Genomic DNA, 21,544 nt, shown 5'->3' on the forward strand with positions numbered 1-21,544 from the left:
TTTTAATAGCTTGACAGCCCTTGCAGATACCATAACCAGAAACCTAATATTGATTACTACACAGTGGCAGGGAAGAGTCCAGGAGAGTCTGCAAAGGAGACAGTTTGTGAGACCCACTCATATACAGAATAATTCACTTCTATCTGGAAATAGATCTTTTAAAATGTAAGGGCAGTCCATGTTTGTCTGATGTTCCTGTCCCATTATCTTGTAAAGGGATATCTGCAGGAGAATCAGTGGCTTTTCAGCTCCCCATCCCAGGAAAATAATAATGTTGACCCAGGAATCGCCAGAACTCAAACCACCCTCACCATGCCTGTCCCTCACACTTAGGTGCATCAGCCCCGTGCACCCAGACACGTATGCTCTGGGGGGAGGGTGACAATGTCAGACACAATAGAATGTCTGTGGCACCCTGGAGCTGAGGCTGGATTCTCCCCCAATGGAACAAAAATCCCTTTCATAGTGTGATTTAAAAAAAAAAAGAAGTTCATGTGGATTTAAACAAAATCTTAAATCAACAAATGGACTATGGACTAGAATGGCTAGAGAAGCAGCATCGGTCATCCTGACCCACGAGGGACAGTTCCTGGGGACTCAACAAGATCAGCAAATGCAATGACCTGCCTTGCAAAAGGAGAGGAATGTTTGGTAGATCTTACCTGTCTGTTAAAGTCCAGCCCATTTCGTTCATTCCCTACAACAAGAAGAACAAAAATGAATCTTGGTGTTGCTATAGCGCCTAGATCCCCCACCGGGCCTCATTGTGCTCTGCCCTGTACAAACATACATGAAGATCCGCTCCTTTCCCCGACGAGCACACAGTTCAGTGCAGGACAAGATGCACCAAGTGAGCGTGACAAACAAAGGCAGGGAGATGGGGCGGCAGAATGGAGGCAATGAAAATAAGATCAGGCGGTTACAAAGATGGCTGGTGCGCAACTCAATGGTTTCTAAAGGTACCAAATCTTTACTAAAAAAAATAGAACCAGCTCTCCCTGGGTGATGCCCCTACTGTGCTGTCACGGGGAAGCTCAACAGAGCAAGCAGCATCCTCAGAGGTTACCAAGGGAGAGTGTTCCCTAATCCCTGGCTATCCAACAACTAGGAAGCAAGCGCAGAGAAGCTGTGGGAGAGGCTGGCAAACAGGTGATGAGGCTGTTGACCTGTGATTCTTGAGGGAATTTGTGGCTCTGATTACAGGAGATCTGAGGGAATGGGAAGTGTTGTGTGATTGTGCTAAAAAAGGCGACTCCTTCATTCAAAGGCAGCTATGCAAAAGCAAGGGGAATCAGACAGGATCCAACCTGGAGATACAGCACAGGCCTTCTCTAATTTCCCTTGGATGATCAGCATTTTACCTCCTCCCCCTTCATCCCTGAGTTCATTGGAATTTGGACTCCAAACCTGGACGTGAATTTTCAGCCACTCTCTACAGTGGCTTGAGTCAAACCTCCCAGAGTAGAATCCCAAACTTTAGAGAGACTTCAGATCCTGGATCCAAATTTTTCCAATGAAGGCTCATGTCTAATCCATAGGTGCCACCATGCTCAGCTTCCCACCTTCCTCCTTCTGCTCTTCTCCTCCAAACACAGGCAGCTGTGTCTGCCTGACCACTACCTGTCCCTTTCTGTTCTGCTCCTTCAAGGTCTTTACAGGCTCTTAGACTTAGTTATCTCATTATAAAAGACACTAGCTGGGAGGTGTGTGGTTAGGTTTTACAAAACATCTGGGCTGGGATTTTTAAAAGGAGCCTAAGGGGATTAGGCACCCAATGAGAATGCCAATGGGCATTAGGTGCCTAACTCCTTTTGGCTCCTTTGAAAATAAGTTTGAGGTTAGGCAAAAAAAAAAAGTCTTTCCTCCATTTATTTAAGGCAATGATTTCCCAAGAACTAATCATATAACTCCATGTTTCCATCTAGTTTTGATCTATACAGGCTTGCACGATTGTAGTATCCTCTTTAATCTTACGAGAGGAACACACTACACGAGCAATAAAGATCCTTGTTTGAAATCTAGTCTTGCCCAGCATCAGGCAACCAGAAAGAAAAGCACATGAACAAATCAGATCCTCAACTGCTGTCAAACACCCACCACTCCATCAGCTTCAGTGGTGCTCCCCTGGCTTAGATCAGCTCAGAGCCTGGGTCTTGGTTAGGGTGACCAGACAGCAAATGTGAAAAATCAGGACAGGGGTGGGAGTAGGGGGGTAATAGGAGCTTATATAAGAAAAAGCCCCAAATATCAGGATATCTGATTGCCCTACTCTTGGTCCTTTGCCAGATTCTGAAGGAACCTAAACCTCCCAAGCCTGGAGTTCTGCTCTAAAGCTGGAAACCTCCGTTTCTAAGCAAGGTCTGAACTGGCAGAGTGAGACCGGCCCTATTTAATAACGAGGGTGTGTGCCAGGCTGGGAAAGCGCCCAGTACTGAAACGAGGGGCTATCATGCTTTGAGAACATCTCCTCCCAACCTCAGAGTACTTCCCCCAACTCCCACTTTGAGGGTGCTCAGGTTGGAAGGAATAATCATGGTTGGCTATCAGTAACACTTCAGGCAAACAGTCAACTCCTCTCCCTGGTTCACCTGGCAGCCAACAGGTATGTGGCTGCTTTGCATAGTGCTGGCACCAGCTCTGGTGCGAGTTTGCCTGGGGAGGTTTCTCTAGGGATGGGAGGGGAGAGCCGCAGCAGGGTTCCGGACGGATTTTTTGCTAGGAGTGTTTTGTTTACAACCGAAAAGGCAAACAAACAGCGTGGTCAGTTCACAACCAACGCAACCCCTGTTTGAATCCCCGCTGTAACCAGCACAAGCCCCGTTTGGATCCCTGGTGTCACCATCACAACCAGTGCAAAAATATGTAGGAAAGACACAGGAGATTATGCTGGTAGGGGAGTGGCACTGTATGTGAAAGAAAGCACAGAGTCAAATATAGTAAAAATCTTAAATGAATCAAACAGTACCACAGAATCTCTAGGGACAGAAATTTCATGCTTGAATAATAAGAGTGTAGCAGTAGGAATATACAGTGGTGACAGTGACTGTGAAATACTGAAGGAAATGAGAGAGGCTACGAAAACAGAAAACCCAATTATAAGCATGGCACCTCAGGACGTGATAAAGAGATAATATTTCCAGACATCAATAATGGCTGCTTCTTGGAACAGCTTTCCCTGGAACCTGTAAGAGGAGAGGTAATTCTTGATTTAATCCTAAGTGACGCACAGTATCTGATCCAAGAGGTGAATATAGCTGAACTGCTTGGTAATAAGCACCATGATGTAACTAAATTTAACATCTTTGTAGGGGGGAAATACAGAAGAAACCAACCACAGTAGCATTTGACTTATTTTTAATTTACATGGTATTAGCCTCCTCACTTTTGTGTAGTTCAAAAAAAGGGAACAGTAACAAGAGTGAAATGCCTGAAAGCCGTATGGAAACTTAAAAATAATATGATAATACAGACTATACGTACACCCCAAATAGTAATTTTCTTAAAAAAAACTAAGAGGACAAAAAAATGCCACTACGGCTAAACAACAGAGTAAAGGAAGCAGAGACAAAAAGGCATCCCTCAAAACAGCAATTTTGTTAAGTATATCAGAAGCAGGAAGCCTGCCAAACAGTCGGTGAGGCCACTGGACAACTGAGGTGCTGAAGGAGCAGTCAAGGAAGACAAGGTCATTGTGGAGAAGCTAAATGAATTCTTTGCATAGGTCTTTATGGCTGAGGATGTGAGGGAGATTCCCACACCTGAGACATTAGTTTTTGGTAACAAATCTGAGGAACTGTCCCAGACTGAGGTGTCAGTAGAGGAAGTTTTGGAACAAATTGATACATTAAACAGAAATAAGTCATCAGGACCAGATGGTATTCACCCAAGAGTTCTGAAGGAACTCAAATATGAAATTGCAGAATTACCAACTGTGGTAGGTAACCTATTGCTTTAATTAATCTTTGTACCAGATGATTTGTGGATAGCTAATGCGACATCAATTTTTTAAAAAAGGGTTCCAGAGGCAATTCTGAAAATTACAGGATGGTAAGGGTAACTCCAGTACCAGGCAAATTAGTTAAAACTACATTAAAGAACAGAATTTCCAGAACACATAGATACCCTGGGGAAGAATCAGCATGGCTTTTGTAAAGGGAAACCACGCCTCACCAATCTACTAAAATTCTTTGGGGGTGTCAATAAGCATAGGACAAGGGTGAGCCATTGGATATAGTGGCACTGGCCACTGACAGAATACAGGATACTGGGCTTCTCTTGGAGTGGCTGGGTTGCATCCCTTTGCATTTTAGCATCTCATGTGAGGCAGTGGGCTTGCTGGGGGACATTCTGTTGCTATTTCCCTGTTAAAACATAAGACTGATTACTGCTAACTCCTTGGGTTAGTTTGTCTTCTCTTCCTTTTCCCTTCACGATGAACAAGCTGGGTCAGGTCTACGATATGGCTAATGGGCAGAGATGTTTCATTTGCAGAATTTCTCTGTCTCTTAAACTTCCCGTTTGTGACAAATAGAGAAGTACAGGAGGCAACCAGCTCTTGCGGCAATGGAGAGAAAAGAAATCAAGAGTCAAGAAAACACAAGCTATAATTACCTCATGACACAACAATTGGTCTTACAACATCTTCTGAGACCATGCGCTAGCCACCTACAGGGGGCATCAATTTGCCAAGAAAGCAACCTGTTGGCAACATACTGATTACACGACCAGGGTTGTAGACAGAACCCATGCCCCAAAACCTAAATTAATTCACCCTACATTTTGAGTGAGCTGTACAGAATGGAAGGAGATTTGGTCACTAGGAAATTTTGGATTTGGATTGCACACTAATGGCAAGTTAAATCTTTATAAGGAGGGTCTGGGGAATTCACAGGGGGAACAGATTTTCAATGTGCTGCTTTGGAGAATTATATTCTGTGCAGTTGAACAATGAAAGAGGAACAATGTCAAGGAAGGAACAATGCCAGATACACATTAAGTGTACTAGCTGCAATTATTTATACAGTAAAATGTCATTACAGGATCACACGGGGCAGTAGGAAGAAAATTATTGCAATGGGATGATTTATATATTGAAAACAAATTGTTAGGAAATTGGCTTGCTCAAATTAATTGACTGTCTATTGACATGATTGGTGCTCCCATCAGCTCCATCATGTCGACTATCATATGATATTCAATGCTCACTCAGCAGTGGGGAAGGAAAAGCCCGCAGCAACAATCATTAGAGCTATAAATGGCATTTGAGTCAGATGTTATAAAGGAGCAAAACCTCTTAGCTGCACTGAAATGGACTCTTATATTAAGCATCAAGTTAAAAGTAATTGAACAGATAAAATGTTCCTACTAATGGTTACAAATGAATTTGATCGTCAAAATGAAAAGAATGGTAAAAGTCCAATAAGCTCCTGGGTATTTACATTGGTTTGTTTTTGCATCTCACTCAGCTTGGACAATTCATAGAGTTTAAGGCCAGAAGTGACCATCATCTAATCTGAATAGGCAGCAGATTTTACTCGGTGATTCCTGCATCCAGACCATCCACTTGTGGCTGAGCTAATACCATCACCTAGCTGTCACACAGCCTGTTCATCTGTAGATCTCAAAGCACTATACCGTGGAGGACGTCAGCATCATTATCCCTATTTTATAGATAGGATACTGAGGCACCAGGCGGTGACAGGATTTGCCCAGCCAGCAATCCAGTGGCAGGGCTGGGACAGACCCAGATCTGCTGCATTGCAGCCCATTACACTATACATTAAGCCAAATTGCCTCCCCTAGAGCATAGCTCTAAATCAGCAAAGTACTGACACAGTCTCCCAGGTCACTCCCTGCTGCTAGTCATTTTCACTTTCCTGTTCTCATGCATTCGAACAAAGAGGCTATGTTTGAATGGCATATACACAAGGGAATGGCTAATTTAAACAAACAAAAATGCAGGAGAACATTTCTATACATATTCCATTTTTGTAAAAGTTCATTAATTTATGAATAATAAATGAATAATAATCTACATATAGGGCCAAATTTGAGCCAACCATCCCTTGAATATACATGGTAAGCTCACTGGGGAAGACACGACCCATTATTACACCTTTGTACAGTGCCTGGCACAATGGAGCCCAGATCTTGATGTCCGTGGATGACAGCAGTGTCCAAATAAGTAACAGTACTAATAAATGGTTGGAAATGGATGTCATACAGTACAGCTGCATCAGTGATAATGTCAATCAGGAATGTTACATTATTTTATTGTTGTTTATTAGGTGTACTGTGGCAATGCCTAGGGCCCTGGTCCTGGATCAGGAGCCCCTTGTACTAGGTGCTGTACAATCACAGAGCAAAACAATTTACTATTCTGTTGCTAAACATAAAGGAACAGATCCTCAATTGTAAATCACCTTACCTCCAGTTACTTCAATTAATAGCCCAGATTTTCTCCTTCTGTGCTGGCTGCTGTGCACCACCCAGGTATTGCTAAGTGGCAGAACCTGGCCCTAAATGGCCAACAGGGAGCATCCTCAGTGTAGGGGAGAAATCAGCTGGCAGCAAGTGGTATCATTAGCTCCTACACCAACTGTCCCCCACACATCAGGGTGACATGCTGGATGGCGTTTGCCTGTGCTTTACAATTTACAGCTGGCATATGATCCCCTAGAGATCATACCCAGTTGGTGTAAGTTAGAGCAGCGTCTAAGCTGCTATAATTTAAGATGAGGGGTGGGGCTGGAGCAAACGTTCCAGAAAGAGCAGGGAGGCATAAGTTGCTGCCTGACAGCCCCCTTTCAACTCCTGTCTGTGCCAAGCATATCTCTCTGTGCAAAAGACAACCTGGGCCACTGTTTCCAGAGGCAGCAAGATTAGTGGTTGGTGCACAGAGTAGCTAGCTCTCAAAAAGGGCACTACAGTCAGGAAAGAAATACCTCCTCGCTCCTCTCTCCTGCTGTCGGGAACGTGGCTGCCTTGCTGATGAATAATCTTATTGACTGGAGTGTTGGCAGACTGGCACCTGCCACTCCCCATTTATGGTCTGTCTCTTGGAGTGCCTTTAAAGCTTCTTCCTTTACATGTCCAGTCAACCCAATGCAGGGAGATGCGCTCAGGAGCAAGGCCGGAGGGTGGCAAACTGAAGGAGAGACAGATGCTTCCCTCCCACATTATCCAGGCTGAAGGAGTTCCCCAGGGTAGAACGGCAGGGCAGAGGGGTGAGCAGATAGTGGGTACGGATAGGCTATGGGAGAAGAAGAGAAAGAAGACAGTGAGTGAAGTAACAGAAGAGGCAGCATACATCTGAGCAAGGGGAGTGAGACATCAGAGAGAGGTAGGTACATTCGATACTGCAGCCACTACTACAGGGGGGAGGCGGGGCCCATGCTGCGCTTACATCACCGCATCCCTGGTTGCAATCTCCCCCTCTTCAAGGTTAGATTTAAGAAACATTTCTGGGGGCATCCATAGGATTCTTGAGGAAGCTGGGCAGGGCTTCGGATGTCAATTAACAAGTGACCTAAAGGACAAACCTGGGGTCTGGCTGGTCTACATGGAAGAGGTGCTACAGGTGTGAATTCCAATCGATTGATGTAACTGGTGCAACACCCCCCTGGGCTTTTCCCAGGTCTGAGAGTGGCCTGTTTTGGTGGAGCTGAACCCATTTAGGCTAAAAACTGGTTTAAGTTAAACCTGTGCACCTCTCCTGTGTAGAAAAACGCCTTGGAGAACACCTGTCTCCACGTCCCTCTCCTGCCAGATAGACCCACAATCTCCACACGACAGGAGGAGGCAGGGAGATGCGGGGGGGAAGTGACACAGGCAGGTTCCAGGAGGAAACCCCCCAGAGCAGGACTTGTCCCCATGGGCAGTGTTTCGCTTTGCAGGGGTGGGGACAGGGGTCTGGAGGAAGAGGCAAGCAGGCCCTGCCCTTCCAAAACGCACCGAGTACAAGGTGCACTCATCCCCCTCTGATAATGTCCTGATTGGAATAAAAGCAGCCTTTGTCCCCCCTCCTTTTGTCCTCTCCCCTCCTGAGGATGTAAAACCCCCTAATCACCTTCATTTGAATTTCAAATAACTCCCCTCCTATGCCTCTTCCCCACACCCCAACTGCCTCTGAGCAAGGCATATGGAAATTTCTCCTGCCTCAGACCCAGCTGCGCTATGGAAATCAGCAGCCGTATGCAAATCCCGAGCAGGCCCCTGTGCCGTAGCAACCAGCTGTTTCACTGCTGGCTGTGGCTGCTTTTATTATCTGGGCCCCGCCCTGGAGCTGATCCCTCTGCGGTGCAGGGTGGGAGAGGCAGAGGAACTCATTGGGGTGCTGAGGGGAGTTGCACGGGATAGTGGGATGTGCGCCCCTTTGCACTACTCGGTGGACTGAAAACCCACCAACTCACTTCACAGAAGTAGCTGTACTGCCACCTGGGATTAACAGTATGAGAGGACTGTTCCCTGGGCTTGCATTTGAAGCACTGACCTAGAGGTGAAAGACTCCCTACCCCATTGAGTCTTGAGCCAATTAGCTTTACATTATTATGAACAGCAGCACCTTAGGCCCCCAACAGCGATCAGGGCCCCTTTATTCTAAGTGCTGCACAGACCTTAAGGGGGTGCCTGCACTGGGTCTGTATAGACGTACCTTCCCTACCTTTGATTGAGCCAGCTGGGTAAAAATAACAGTGTAGCCATGGCTGTATGGCTGGTTGCCTGAGTACGTACCTAGGGTCAGGGGGCAGGATTGTACGTGGGAAGCTAGCAGGGGATACACTGCTATTTTTAGTGCACCAGCTTGATCAAAGTTAGCACACGTACATCTTCCAGAGCAGGAAATTCCACCTTCAGCTCAAGCGTAGGTGTAGCCATAGGGAGACTCAGAGAGTTTACAATCTAACTAGACAAAAGGAGGGAGAATGGTTTATTGCCCCAGTTTGCAGATGGGAAAACAGAGGTACTGAGAATACGTGCCTTGCCAAAGAGAGTCTGTGGCAGAGCTAGGTACTGAACCAAGCTGCCCTGCGCTCTTTGCAAGATCATCCATCCCCTAAGCACCCAGCAGAGTTAATAGAGATTAATGCATTTAGGACTTCCAAAAGCAATTGACTTTGGACCGTAGAGAAGGGGAGAGCTTTTGGCTTGTGAAGTTTTTGCCTGGTGTGGTGGGTTTGGTAGTAGAGTTTGTTTCCCATCTCAGGAACTGCCTCCAGTCTCTTGAGTCTCCTGCCAGTAAAGTTTGGGCAATAGCCACTCTTTTGGCCAACAGCCTGGAGACCACCTGAGCTGAAGCTCCCTAGCTGACACTGTGACAATTCACATCTTCTGCAGATGGGCACAGAGGAGGACATGTAACCCACACTGAGCAGTGGGAGGATGTTGGTATGAGGCCAGGATAGGATTCAAGAGGGAGAACAGTGGTTCCCAAATCAAGGGAAACAGGCTCCTCATGCTCCCCTGGAGTTGATGTTCAGAGATGTCGGGCACCTGCAATTCATTTGCCTTGGATGCAAGCTGAGGTGCTCAGTTGGCCAGATCTTTGCTTGGGCTCTTCGAAAAGCTTCATGGGGAAAACAGACACACAGGTTAAATAACTCAGCATGTGGTCTAAGTCAAGCCATCAGCAGAGTGAGCCAGAGAAGCCAGGACCCGTCACTCCCAGTCCAGTGTTCTAACCGGGCCACTGTGCTCCCAAAGGCGGGGCCTCTGCATTTCACAAATCTGGACAATTTTTTTTTTCCTGGAACCCAGCTTCAGCACAGCGGCACAAAGCCATCCTGTGAGCCAGGGACTGTCCAGGAGGGCCCTACGGGGTGCACCCGAAGCACTAGCAGCACAGGCAAAGCTGGGCTGCAGAGGGCTCTGCTGCTTTGTCTTCCTTGTCCTCCGATGCCCACCTGTTGTGCTCGCCCTGGTCTCCTGTGAGGCTGTGCAGCTCCCCACTTGCCAGGTGGGGCAGGGTGGGGATGGAAGATGTTCCCAGTGCCTGCAGCCATTCAGTTGCTGACAGTTGTGTTTGAAGTGCTTCCCTGTTGCACGTTTGTTTAAACTTTGGCTTTCCCCACCCCACAATCCCGACTGAACTCCAGTGAAATCAAAGTAGCAGCTCTGTTTGGTGCGACCCGCAGTTCTGATCAGAGCAGATAGTGCACAGCAAAGGCCTGAACAAAGGGAGGAGAGGCTCACCTAGTTGTTTCATTCCACTGTATAGTGGTGGTTTAGACAACCACAGGACAGGGCAGACCTCTGCTTGCTGGCTTGGAGAGCAGGGGCGACGCTGATTAGTGCCGAGCCCCCTCCACTGCCTTTGAAATCAACCCAATATTTGCTGGCATGGCCTGTGTCAATTTCCCCTGTACGAACTGGGCTCAAGACACACCAAGGGGCAGGCAGGAAAAGGAGACAAGAGAGAGAAAGACGCACACAGAAGCTCCACTCCCTCATGCTGTCTTCTTTCTCCCAGAGCAAACACACGCTGTCTCAGCCCAGACAAACAGATCGAGCACACCAGAGGCATCTGTCCCCTAAGCTAACCCCCATCTTTTCGTTTGCAGCTATCTATCCGCCCTGCTCATTTCAGGATTATGATGATCTCACTTAGTATTTCCACAGCCCCACAACGGAGAGCAGTACCTCACAGAAAAAGACAAGGGAAGTCCCCCGCCCCGCCGGGCGATGCTGCGCACGCTGACTCCATTAGAGGCCCCAAAGGAGGGGCTCCGTCGCAGCAGCTGCTGCACAGACACACAGTGAGAGGCAGTCCCAGCCCCGATGAGTTACCATGTAGCACAGCCCTTATCAGCATAGGGCACTCCACTGGAGACAGAGGGATTCCTCCTGGTAGCAAGCGTTGCAGGATTGTCCAGTGGTTAGGGCACTAGCCCAGGTCTTGGAAGCCCCAGGCTTAATTCTTGGCTCCATCACAGACTTCTTGAGTGAGCTCAGGTAAGTCACCGAGGGTACATCTACACTGCAGCTGGAGCTGTAATTTACAGCTCAAGGACACATCAATGTATGACCTTTAGTTGAGGTAGTGCACTGAGGGTAGGTCTGCACTGCAATAAAACCCCCCACTGCTGTCAGGTGCTGAGCACACTCACCTCCTGTTAGCACTAAGGGGAGCTGAAGATGCACCCGAGTGGCTGGGGGGTAATACTGAGCGGATTGAAACTCATCACTATTTTGCTGTTTAAAGTACAGCCAGTTACTAAGCTAAATCAAAATGAACGTACTTTATCTAGTGAGCTCAATTCTGATCTCAGCTATACAAATTTCATATCAATTCAACTCCACTGATTTCAGCAGAAATTACTCTACAATTAACCAAGTGCAACAAAGCAAAATCAGGACCAATCACTGTGTAAAGAACTGATACTAGAAAGAGAGCTTGACTCATGTAATGAGCTAAAATTCCCCGGGCTTAAAACAATTAAAAAGAGATTGCTGCTATCTTCCAGGAAATATAGGGCCAGAATTTCACAAGAGTTCAACACCTATGTAGACACCGTAACAACGGGCCAGATTGGCTGCACATTGTGTGCAGGGCTGTTTTGAATAACTGGCCCACATTGTGAGCACGGAACATTTAAAAATCTGGGGTGAAATCCTGGCATCACTGAAATGAGACTTTTGACATTGACTTCGGTGGAGTGAGGATTCTAACCCTGCCCTTCCATGTAGAAATTTGCACTAACTAAAGGAGGCGTTCCTGGCTAACCCCATAGAACTTTTCCACTTCTGAATAAAGGGCTAGTTCACGTCATATTATAATGCAATTATTTTGTTGTTCGCATTTAAAACTCTGTTTTGTTGTACTGCAGACAGAGATTCTTCACTGCCTTCTGCACAAGAGCCCTGCACATTGGATAGGTGACGTCGTACCGAGATCTTTGGACTATCTGGCTGTGTCACAATGGGTGCGGCTGGGTTCTCAGTGCATTTTGAAATTTCGGTGCACATTTTGATGCCTAAGTGGAAGTGGACCCCTTTTGAAAACCTGGCCCCAGCTGTGAATGCCAACCACTTGTAACTCTGACCTGGAGCTCTTTGGAATCTTTGTCTCAGTCAAAACCCATTATGGTCAATGGGAGCCTACTTGAATATTGTAAAATACGAAAGTAACACATCTGGGTATATTGTACACTCTCCTCCAGTGGGACTGGAGGATTCAGTGCAAATTTGTGCTAAATTTGCATTAAAAAAAAATCAAGCTAAAGGCCCCGTACATCAATAATCCATATTCAGGGAGCACTGGAGTAAAATGACTGCCAGAGTAATCCCTGTTGTAACTTTACTGATTCCAGTGGCATATACACCAAGGAGGAATGTGACCCTGGGAGTTTTGTCTGCGTAAAGACTTCTGAATAGGCCCTGAAATACAATAAAGAGCTATCTGTGCAAAGTTGGGTACTTCAAGACTATATTAAAATTATTAACCCATTCGACTGCCCATTGGATCTTTTTCAGTGCTTAATCATGATGAACATTACTCAGCTTTGAACTGGTTAACAGCTATTAAGAAAAGATCTTTCATTTCCAGTTGGATGTGAGCTCAAATCTACTCCAGTGTGAATTATTGACCAACACACAAGCTGGTTTGAGGAGTCAGATGCAAAGCACAGAATGCATCGTTCATCAATGCATGCCTCCCGCTTCAAGCACCGTATGTCCTGGGATAGTCTCTTACCTGGTTCCACTTGGTCTGATTCGTTCCGGGCTTCTGTGGAGTCTGCCACATCGCCACTCATCTTGAGTGCTGAAAAGAAGGCACAACTGATTTTAATAACAGACTCAGGCACATGTGGCTTCCACTGAACAACACAAATCAATGTATAATTACAATAAGCCATCAGACTTTCAAATTCTTGCTTCCTCAACATAGAATATTCATCAGCTCCGAGGATGCCTTTTCCCTCCTGTTGCTCTCTGCATTTCTCTCATTCCTTTCCCCCTCCTCAATATACCACTGTGCTTCTCACCTTTTGCATCATTCGTTTCTGGCATCAGAGTGGCAATCAGAGTGCGAGATCCCTTTTCCTTATTGGTCTCTCCCCAGAGTTTATTACACCAGTTTCTTGACTGAGCTAACCAAGGAGAAAGGGCGCCACTGTTTCTCCTCAGTTTAGGGCCCAACCACTGACTCTCCTAACCTCTTCCCCCCCCTCTCGTTGTTCATTCAGCAATGACAATGTGTCTGATGCTGTACAAAACATACAGTAAAGATGGTCCCTAAAGAGGCACGCACAGTGATGATGAGATGGTGCAGGAGATGGAATACTTTAGAGGGGAGTCTCTCTTTCTCTTGCCAGTTACCTCCCCAATTCAATTTGCCTTTCTCCGTCCCACCCTCACCTGGTTCACAGCTCCCTCCAACGCTCCCCCGCACCCACCCCATGTTTGTTCTTTAACTTCTAAAAACAGAGCGGGCCACTTCATGTCATAGTGACACCCCAAAGACAATCAGAGCAATCTGCCACCTAACTCCAGCATTTCTGCAGGAGCCCTTTTTATCTCAATAAATCAAACATTTACCCTTAAAGTGACAGCTGCCACCACGCCTGGGGTCAGAACCTTCTTCAGGGACAGCTGAAAGAAAGGGAAGGGGAGAAATGGTCAACTTTGCCCTAACTTGCCGTATAGGTTGTATCCTTATTAAAGAGCTGAAGCACAGAATCAGTTGAAGAAGGAAGAATGCTATAGTCAAATTCACATGGACTCCCCCTTTTCCCAAGAATTTTAACTCTTTCCAACCTAGCTGGACAAATAAAAAAAAAGAACAAACTGATTAATTTGCATAGGCTTCCAGCAGCCAATCCCCATTGAGGAGATAGGCCGATTTGCATGAGGTATTAATACCACCATGTGCAAGCTACATGTGTGCACTAATGATTTGGCCTGGATAAAAGAAGCAGGTGGAAATCTTCCCCTTAAAGAGACATTGCCTGAATCAGGCAAACTTTAAAAAACAAAACAAAACATAAACCGATTATTTTCATGCAGCAAGGAGAGAGAAGAAATTAATACTGTTTTCATATTCACTCCCCTGTGTTACTAATGCTAACACTGCTTGACAATATTCCAATGAAGTTTTTAGTTTCTCAATAGAAAATGCCTTTTTTTGACAAAACTTAAATTTTCTTACTGTATTCAACATTTTTCATGGCCAACAAAAGGTTTCAAAATGGAAAATTAGATTTTATTTTGGTGGTGGAGAAAAGTAACACACACTTTTTAAGCTGTTTTCTACTGGAATAAAGGCTAAAAAGTGGGTGGAAGGGGTTTCTTTTTTTTACCAAAACTCCATTTGGGCCTGGATTTTGGTTGGGGTCTTTAGGGAATCAGAATATAGCCAATTGTACTGCCGTCCTGCCCAGAGTCCCAGGCTGAGATTGAGGTAACAGCTGGTTGAGGTGTTTTTTACTCCCATGTAACTTATTGACAAAAAACAAAACAAATACATTTTTGTTTTGTCAAAAAAAAATTCAAAAGTTTTTGGGGTTTCATCAAAACAAAAATAAAAACAAAAAAGCTCCCAAAACTAAAAATGAGCAAGCAAAAAATGGGTTTTGTAACAACCTCTCCCCATCACCCAAAAAATTAATCCAAAACTAACATGGAAATGTCCATTTGGACAAAAAAACCATTAAAAAAAAGTAGTTTAAAAAACCCTTAAAAATGCCCAGTATTTCTTGAACATCCAGGACAGTGGTTTTCAACCTTTTTGCAGACCCGTAAAAAGTTTCCAGTGGCGATATGGACTCCTTTGGAACTCTTAGACATAGTCTGTGGACCCCCAGGGGTCCGTGGACCACAGGTTGAAAACCACTGGTCTAGGATGTGGATTTGGATTTTGTTTGCAGCAATGTAACTCCATTGGTTTTAGGAGAGTTACTCCCTATTTACACCAGCGGGAGAGAAGATCCAGGCCCTCTTGTAATTTTTTGGGCTAGGATGGTAGGTTCCAGCTGCAGTGCTGCCAACTCTCATGATTTTCTTGCCAGCTTTGTGATATTTGCTGCTTCTGTTAAAGCCCCAGCTCCTGGAGTCAGGTAGTTTTCTGAGACTAAAGTACATTTCTAGCCCTTGTGGTTGAGAAGCAGAAAATGTGACACCCCCCACCCCTTTATAGGCTCAAATAGCAAAAAGCAAATAATCCCCCTCCCCCAAACACTTTTTAAAAATCTTATGATTTTTAAGACAATCTCATGATTGTTGGGGGAAGCTGGCTCCTGATTTTTGGAAATGCTACAGCTGACATCCTCCGAGGATTCCTCAAAAGCTGGTGAGAAATAAACCCAGGTGTAGATGGCTAATGAGATGCCAGTCTGCTCTGTGCAAAAGGAAATACCTATTTATTTACAACTTAAGAGCCCTCCCAATAAACATGTGACATTTAGTCTGCATGATAAAACAGACACATCAATGAACTTGCAGCAAATCAATTCCTCCAGATAAAGTATGCTGCTAGACTAGAAGCCAATTTAAATTCATAATCTTCCTGTGGCTTCGGGTCTCCACTCCAGCTTTCCTAGGTAGGACATTTCACAATGAATAAGCAGGGTAATAAAAATAAATGGGGAAAATAATGATGTGGATCCATTTCAAAGCCCTCAGCTGCTGGGATGTCCTGAGTTAAAGGCAGTCACTGTGGTCTACTCTACTCTAGAAAAGATTTGCTGGTGTAGCAAAATGGATATAGATCTCACAGCAAATCCTCTTAGTGGAAATGCAGCTTGTATGCACAGTGCTTTTGCCAGTATAGTTTATATTAGTTCTACAAATAAAACAAGCTATACTGGCAAACGGTCCTTTTTGCTGGCATGACTGTGTCCACTTGGAACTGCATGCTAATAAAGACCAGCAAGATGTGTAGCTAACAGGAACAAATAAGCCAGGGGGAGAAGTGTCTTTTCTGAGGGTGCACTTCAAAGGTTCACCGGGCTAGAACTAGGGGACAAGCAACCCATTTTGGGATCCAGGCATTGGGGAAACCTCTTGATGGGCCTGGGATGTTCATGAATGCTTGGATCCTGGTGTTGACTGAAAACTAGCAGCTCTTCCAAAGAAGGACTCCCGGGGAGAAAAATCTACTTTATTGTATAGGAAAAGAAACCACTGGTAAGCATAGACCTTGGATTGCAGTTTGCCTGTGCAACTGTTTCTATTTCCACTTATAATCCTTACTCACTAGAACTCTTAAATCTTAACTTTTAGTAATAAATTTATGATTATTTCACTATAAATATATGCCAGTGCTGAGACATTATAAAGGACCTGATCCTGAGTTGTGCCAGTCACGCTGCGTGTACACTGGTCCTTCAGGAACAGCTTACCTGGTAATTTCTGTGAGTGGCCAGTGACAGGGGCTGGCCACTGCAGGGAGGGCTTTGAGCACTCAGGGGATGGGATGCTCCTATCATTAGCCTGTACGGAGAGGGGTTGGCCTGTGGGGATCTGGAAGTGCTTGTGTGGCCAGAGGCTGCTGGCTTCAGGGAGCTTAAGCTACAGTGGGCAAAGATAAGACTGCTTCATGTTAGAGGCAGGTAGTGGTGAGGGGCCGGACAACTCTGGTGCCCCTGGGGAGCATGACAGGTGCTGAGCACCCACAACTTGCTCTAAAATCAATGGGATTTGCATAGGTTCAGTACCACTGAGACTCGGCCCAACCTTATCTAGTGAGGTGCCTATATATGGATTTAAAGCCGCCTTTATACATATCCTCCCCCCCCAAATAGAAAACATTGGCTGTGGATGACAAAACAAATTTTAAAACATTGAACATACTTCCTATCATAAATGGTAAAGACATTTCTCAGCTGGTGGAAGTCTGCTGATTTCAAGGCAGTTACACCAGCAGGGAATTTGGTCCAGACCTCCGTTTGGACAGTGGAACTAGCCTCATCAGTATAACTGGTGGGGAATTTTCTGACAAAACGTTTTGGTGGAAAGGCTCATGTCTGATGAATTTTTCAATTAAATTTTTTTTTTGCAAAGAGTTTTGAAGTTGTCCAAGCATTTGAAATGAAATAAGTCCAGTTTTATGGTTCTTTCCATTTTGAAATTTAAGCTAATCATTTTAATTACTTTTTTTAATGGTTGAAATCAAACCAAAATGTTTTGAAACCTACATTTCAGTTAACTGAAACCAAAACATTTCTCAACATCGGGATTTTTTTGAGATTTCAGCTTTTTTGTCCTGATTCTGGATGGGCAAATTTTTCAAAATCAGAAAAATTGTTGAGAGATGGGAAAGCAGTTTCCTGCCTAGCTCAATTAGTGAGTTTTACTTCTGTATGTAGCCACTTTCACCAGCTGTCTTTCCTGCCTTACATTTCTGCAGAGTTTGTGCTGCAAACCATACCAGGGAAGGCTTCCATACAGACAAAAACAAACAGTTTTCATTGGAATTTAACAAGCCATTGAAACAATATGAACTATAGATCATAAATTAAAAAAAACAACAACACACAAGTCTTACAAAAACCTAACTATATGGCTTAAATGAGACTGGCTGGGGATTGCTTTTAAAATCAATATGATATTTTTAAAAGATCTTTAAATCACCCACAGATTGAGGGTCAGATCGTCAGCAGGTATAAATCAGTGAAGTCACTAAGTAATGCTGATTTACACCAGCTGAGGCTCTGGCCCAGTGTATTTAGCCTGAATGTCAATTCTCTTGTTATTTGGAAAAAATCAGTTCCTCCCTGACTTACTTGCTGACATGTGAGTCTGGATCTGGGCTTTTTAACTGCAACTTTCAAATCGTTCAAGGACCAGTGCAGCATATAAGGACAACAGGGGCCCCTGCTTTATTTCAGGTCCCTGAATCTTCATCAATTGCTCTGGAGAAACAAAGAACCTCAAACTGAGTTCTTGGTAGGTGAAATGTCAGACACTGGCTCAAAGTCCATTGAAACGAATGGGAGTCTTTCTAGTGTCTTAAATGGGCTTTGGGGCAGACCCTTAATTTGCTTTTAACTTCCTTCATCAAGGCTTTTGATCGAGCAGGGCCATCTGAGCAACCAGCAGCATCCACGACACCACAGCACTCCTGAGTCAAAAGCTGAGTGTGATGTAATGGAGTCAGCAGTCCCTTCTACTCCCAGGACTTAGGGAACTCCTAAGAAGTAATGCTAAGCCACTCAGACTTCAGTTAGTTTGTCTGGGAGCCCGAGAGAACCACAGGGTCAGGTCTGCATCCAGCCACCTCAATAAAGAATCCATCTTCTATTGACTGCAACCAAATCCTCCCTGCTCTCTGTGATGAGAGACATGAGCAGTCTCCTGCTACACTCTGAAGGCTGGGGATCCTGACTGGTGAGGGAGAAGGTGCATGCAACATTTCATTACAGTTCTGGCACAGGGCATGTGGGACATTCACAATGTAAAGAAAAATTGCATCTAATCATAGCACAGAGAAGGCACGTGTGTGTGTGTGTGTGTAGAAGGGCCACTGATTTTTGAGGGCCTTCAGTTTTGGGTGTATGTTAAACACCTTGGGCCTGATTTTCAGGGCACTGCTGAGCACATCTGCTCCTACTGACACCAGTCTGGGAAGCCGCTAGTGCTCAGCTCTTTTGAAAATCAGGCCCAACTTGGGAGCCCAAAAATCCCTGGCCACCTTGTAAACATTTGGCCCTGATGACTGGGCAGGGTGCTCAGCCCGACCCCAAGAGCATGAGAGGGTTTGGAGGGGGAGAAGCCTACCCCGATCAAACATATCAGGCCCAATCCAGCCTGGGAGCAACAGCATGGACTTCAATGGAGCTGCTCCCACTTCTACCACGGCAGAATCTGGCCCCTCTGGGCTGAGCTGGTTCACTGAACTCTGTTTCTCTTCTGCTCTCATAAATCCCTGTGTTTAAGATGACACCCCCAGCCCAGAGACTCTCATAGCTGTGTCACAGTGCACAACAGTGGCCTTAGCCATCTCCTGTGATGGAGGGGCCACGTTTACATGCACAGAGATACACACACTGAAGTGCCCCATGCCGATAGCTGCAGAATGGACTGACCCAAAGATGCCTGGGCTCGCATGTAGACACTAGCCTAGGCCCGGATGCACACAACACTCCACATCAGCAAAGAAGTGCACCCCCAGATTATATACGCCGGCACACACATAGCCACGGACATATGCCTGCATGGACTCCAACATGCATATGTCCTGCTCGGTCTCTGGGGGCTTGTCAGGGCTTGTCTTCACTGTAGAGTTAACTTGAGCTTTGCCCCTAACTTGAGTCCTGTTCACACACACAACCCCTAAACTCGAGTACAACGGCGCTTCTAACGTGAGCTGGCTGGCCTGTTGGTGGGGGGAAAGGCTGCAGCTCAAGTGAGCACAATGCCTCAGCTGCTAACAGCCACGCTGTGTGGCTTGAGGGTTATTTCCCAGGTCTACACTGAAAAGTTAAGCTGAGCCAGCTATGGCTGAAAAACACACGCTCCTGAGTGATCCAATCCCTGGCACAGATACAGGGCCAACAAGAGGTGGGGGAAGCTGGTACAAATTACCAGGGCCCAGCGGTCCGTAAGGGAGCCCGGGGCCTGGCTTCCCCGGCCCTGTTTAGTCAGTCCACCTTTGCTGGGGGGTCCGAAATTTTTTTTTCACCAGGGCCTGAACCCACTGTTGGCGGCCCTGTACAGACAGCGTTAACCATGGCAACGGAAGAACCCCTCCTGTCGCCGTAGTGGCTGTCTACACACTGAGGTGCGAGGGTAGCACCGCTGTAGTGTTTCAAGTGTAGACAACCCCTCAGAGCAGCCATCCTCTCTGTAGCTAGGTTAACTGGAGAGGAGCTCTGCAGTGGAGATACGCACGTGAGCCTCAGCACGCCCATCTCAGCCAGTCAGGCTGCTAGTTCCCTGCTAGTTCCTTTCCCCCTCAATGACCCTCGTCATAATTTCCCCCAGCCCCATCCACCCAAACGCCCCCCTCTTCCCCAGTCCCCCACATTCCTTCTGTCTTCTCTGTTCCCTTTTCTCTCTTCAACTCTCAGCAACCAAACCTGAATCTGATGGGCCTCTCATGTATATCCCCTAGGAGCTGCTAACTCATGGCATCCTCAGTGTCACCACCTGCCTCAACATGGCAAGGGACCTGATTCATGGAATCGTGTCCCAGACCCCCTCCACCCCCCCAACTTGACTCCAAAACCTCTGCAGCCTGCTGGGTTACACCGGAGACCATCCTCCCTCCCTCTTACCTGTGTGCACAGACTCCAGATTCACCATCCTGCTGGTGGGACAGAATCCACAGCGCGCCCAGCCTCCTGCAGCCAGCCCCACATTGGCCTGTGGGGCTGCCAGTTTGCCCCCACCTCTGGAGCTGGGCTCAAGGCAGCTCCGAAGCACCTACACCTGCATTGCCCGGCGACACACTGGGCCAGGTGAGCATGCTGTGCACTTGTGGCCACGCCCCCCTCCTCCCTGCTTGGCAGCATGCTGATGTTCTGAGAGCATGGCACGCAGCCCATGCAAAACGCCAGGATTTGCATATTAGTAACTCTGGGACTGTTGAGTCCCTGCAGCACTAAACAGGGGGTGGGGTGCTCGGAAGAAGGAGGCAGCTGTCTCCATATGCTCAGCGCCATGTACACACCTCGGAGCACCTGCCTCCCCTCCCACTGCCAAGCCTGCAAAAGAAGGGGCTTTGCTGAGACTCAGTCATCAGAGAGCCCTAGAGCCCCACAGGAAATGAAGTGGGCTCCCTCATACTTCAGTGCCGACAAGAAAGGCCAAGACACCTGCCTGGGCATGCTGGATGGAAGCCATCAAAGGACCGAGCCAGGATTCTACCTACACTGCTGCTCAGTCCTTAGATAAGGCTTTTAATCTTCTAAGCCCTGAACAGACATTGGTCTCCACTCCCACCATCAGATTCAAGGACGTGCACTCTTGTGCCCCACAGGCATCCATGTGGGTGTAGGGTCTACAGGTGAATCCAGTTGCCAGGCTAGGGTAATTAAATTAACCCCACAGAACCGGGGTAATTAACTCACGAACTCTCATGATATGCATCTGTACAATGGGGAAAAGGGGGACACAGAGAGACAAGGTGACTTTCCCGAAGAGCTGAAGCAGAAGCATGGTGAGAACTCAGGAATTCCTGTCTGTCAGATCTGAGCTCTGTCCACTAGGCCATGCTGCCTCTCTATGAGGCCGTTACCCTTCTTCACACCCCTGCCCATCCACTGAGGTACTTACACCAGGAGAGTGGAAAGATAGAACCACATTTGTTAGGTGACCTCGCAAGGCCCAGATCCTTCTCTCGCTGACACAAGATCCTCGCTGATGTGACACCATTGACTCAATGGGAGTCACTCCACATTTCAGTCGGATAACAGAGAGCTGAATCAGGACCCCGATGGGTGCCAGCCCACACAGAACTGGGCCCATAACACTCACAGAGTTCACACACTCCCCTCAGTGTATGTGAAAAGCCCACAGCAGGCTTAGAGGGTCATCTGCCCAGCTCTCTAATCTGGAATATCAGGGAGCTGGGAGTCCCGCCATGAAGCCATCCTGAACGCCACTT

The 21,544-nt window shown here is 46.5% G+C and overlaps 1 protein-coding gene across 1 annotated transcript in view; it reads right to left on the reverse strand.

Moving 5' to 3' along the window:
* The window catches only part of POU2F3 (POU class 2 homeobox 3), a 62,691-nt gene that overhangs the window by 37,027 nt on the left and 4,120 nt on the right, over positions 1 to 21,544 (reverse strand). The window contains exons 2-4 of the mRNA XM_050921959.1: positions 13,537 to 13,590; positions 12,692 to 12,760; positions 663 to 697 (exon numbers count right to left, since the gene is read on the reverse strand). Of these exons, the coding sequence (XP_050777916.1) occupies positions 663 to 697; positions 12,692 to 12,760; positions 13,537 to 13,590 (158 nt within the window). The remainder of the gene's footprint in view (positions 1 to 662; positions 698 to 12,691; positions 12,761 to 13,536; positions 13,591 to 21,544) is intronic.

This window comes from Gopherus flavomarginatus, chromosome 13 (assembly GCF_025201925.1).
Source record: "Gopherus flavomarginatus isolate rGopFla2 chromosome 13, rGopFla2.mat.asm, whole genome shotgun sequence".
In the NCBI taxonomy this organism is placed as follows: domain Eukaryota; kingdom Metazoa; phylum Chordata; order Testudines; family Testudinidae; genus Gopherus; species Gopherus flavomarginatus.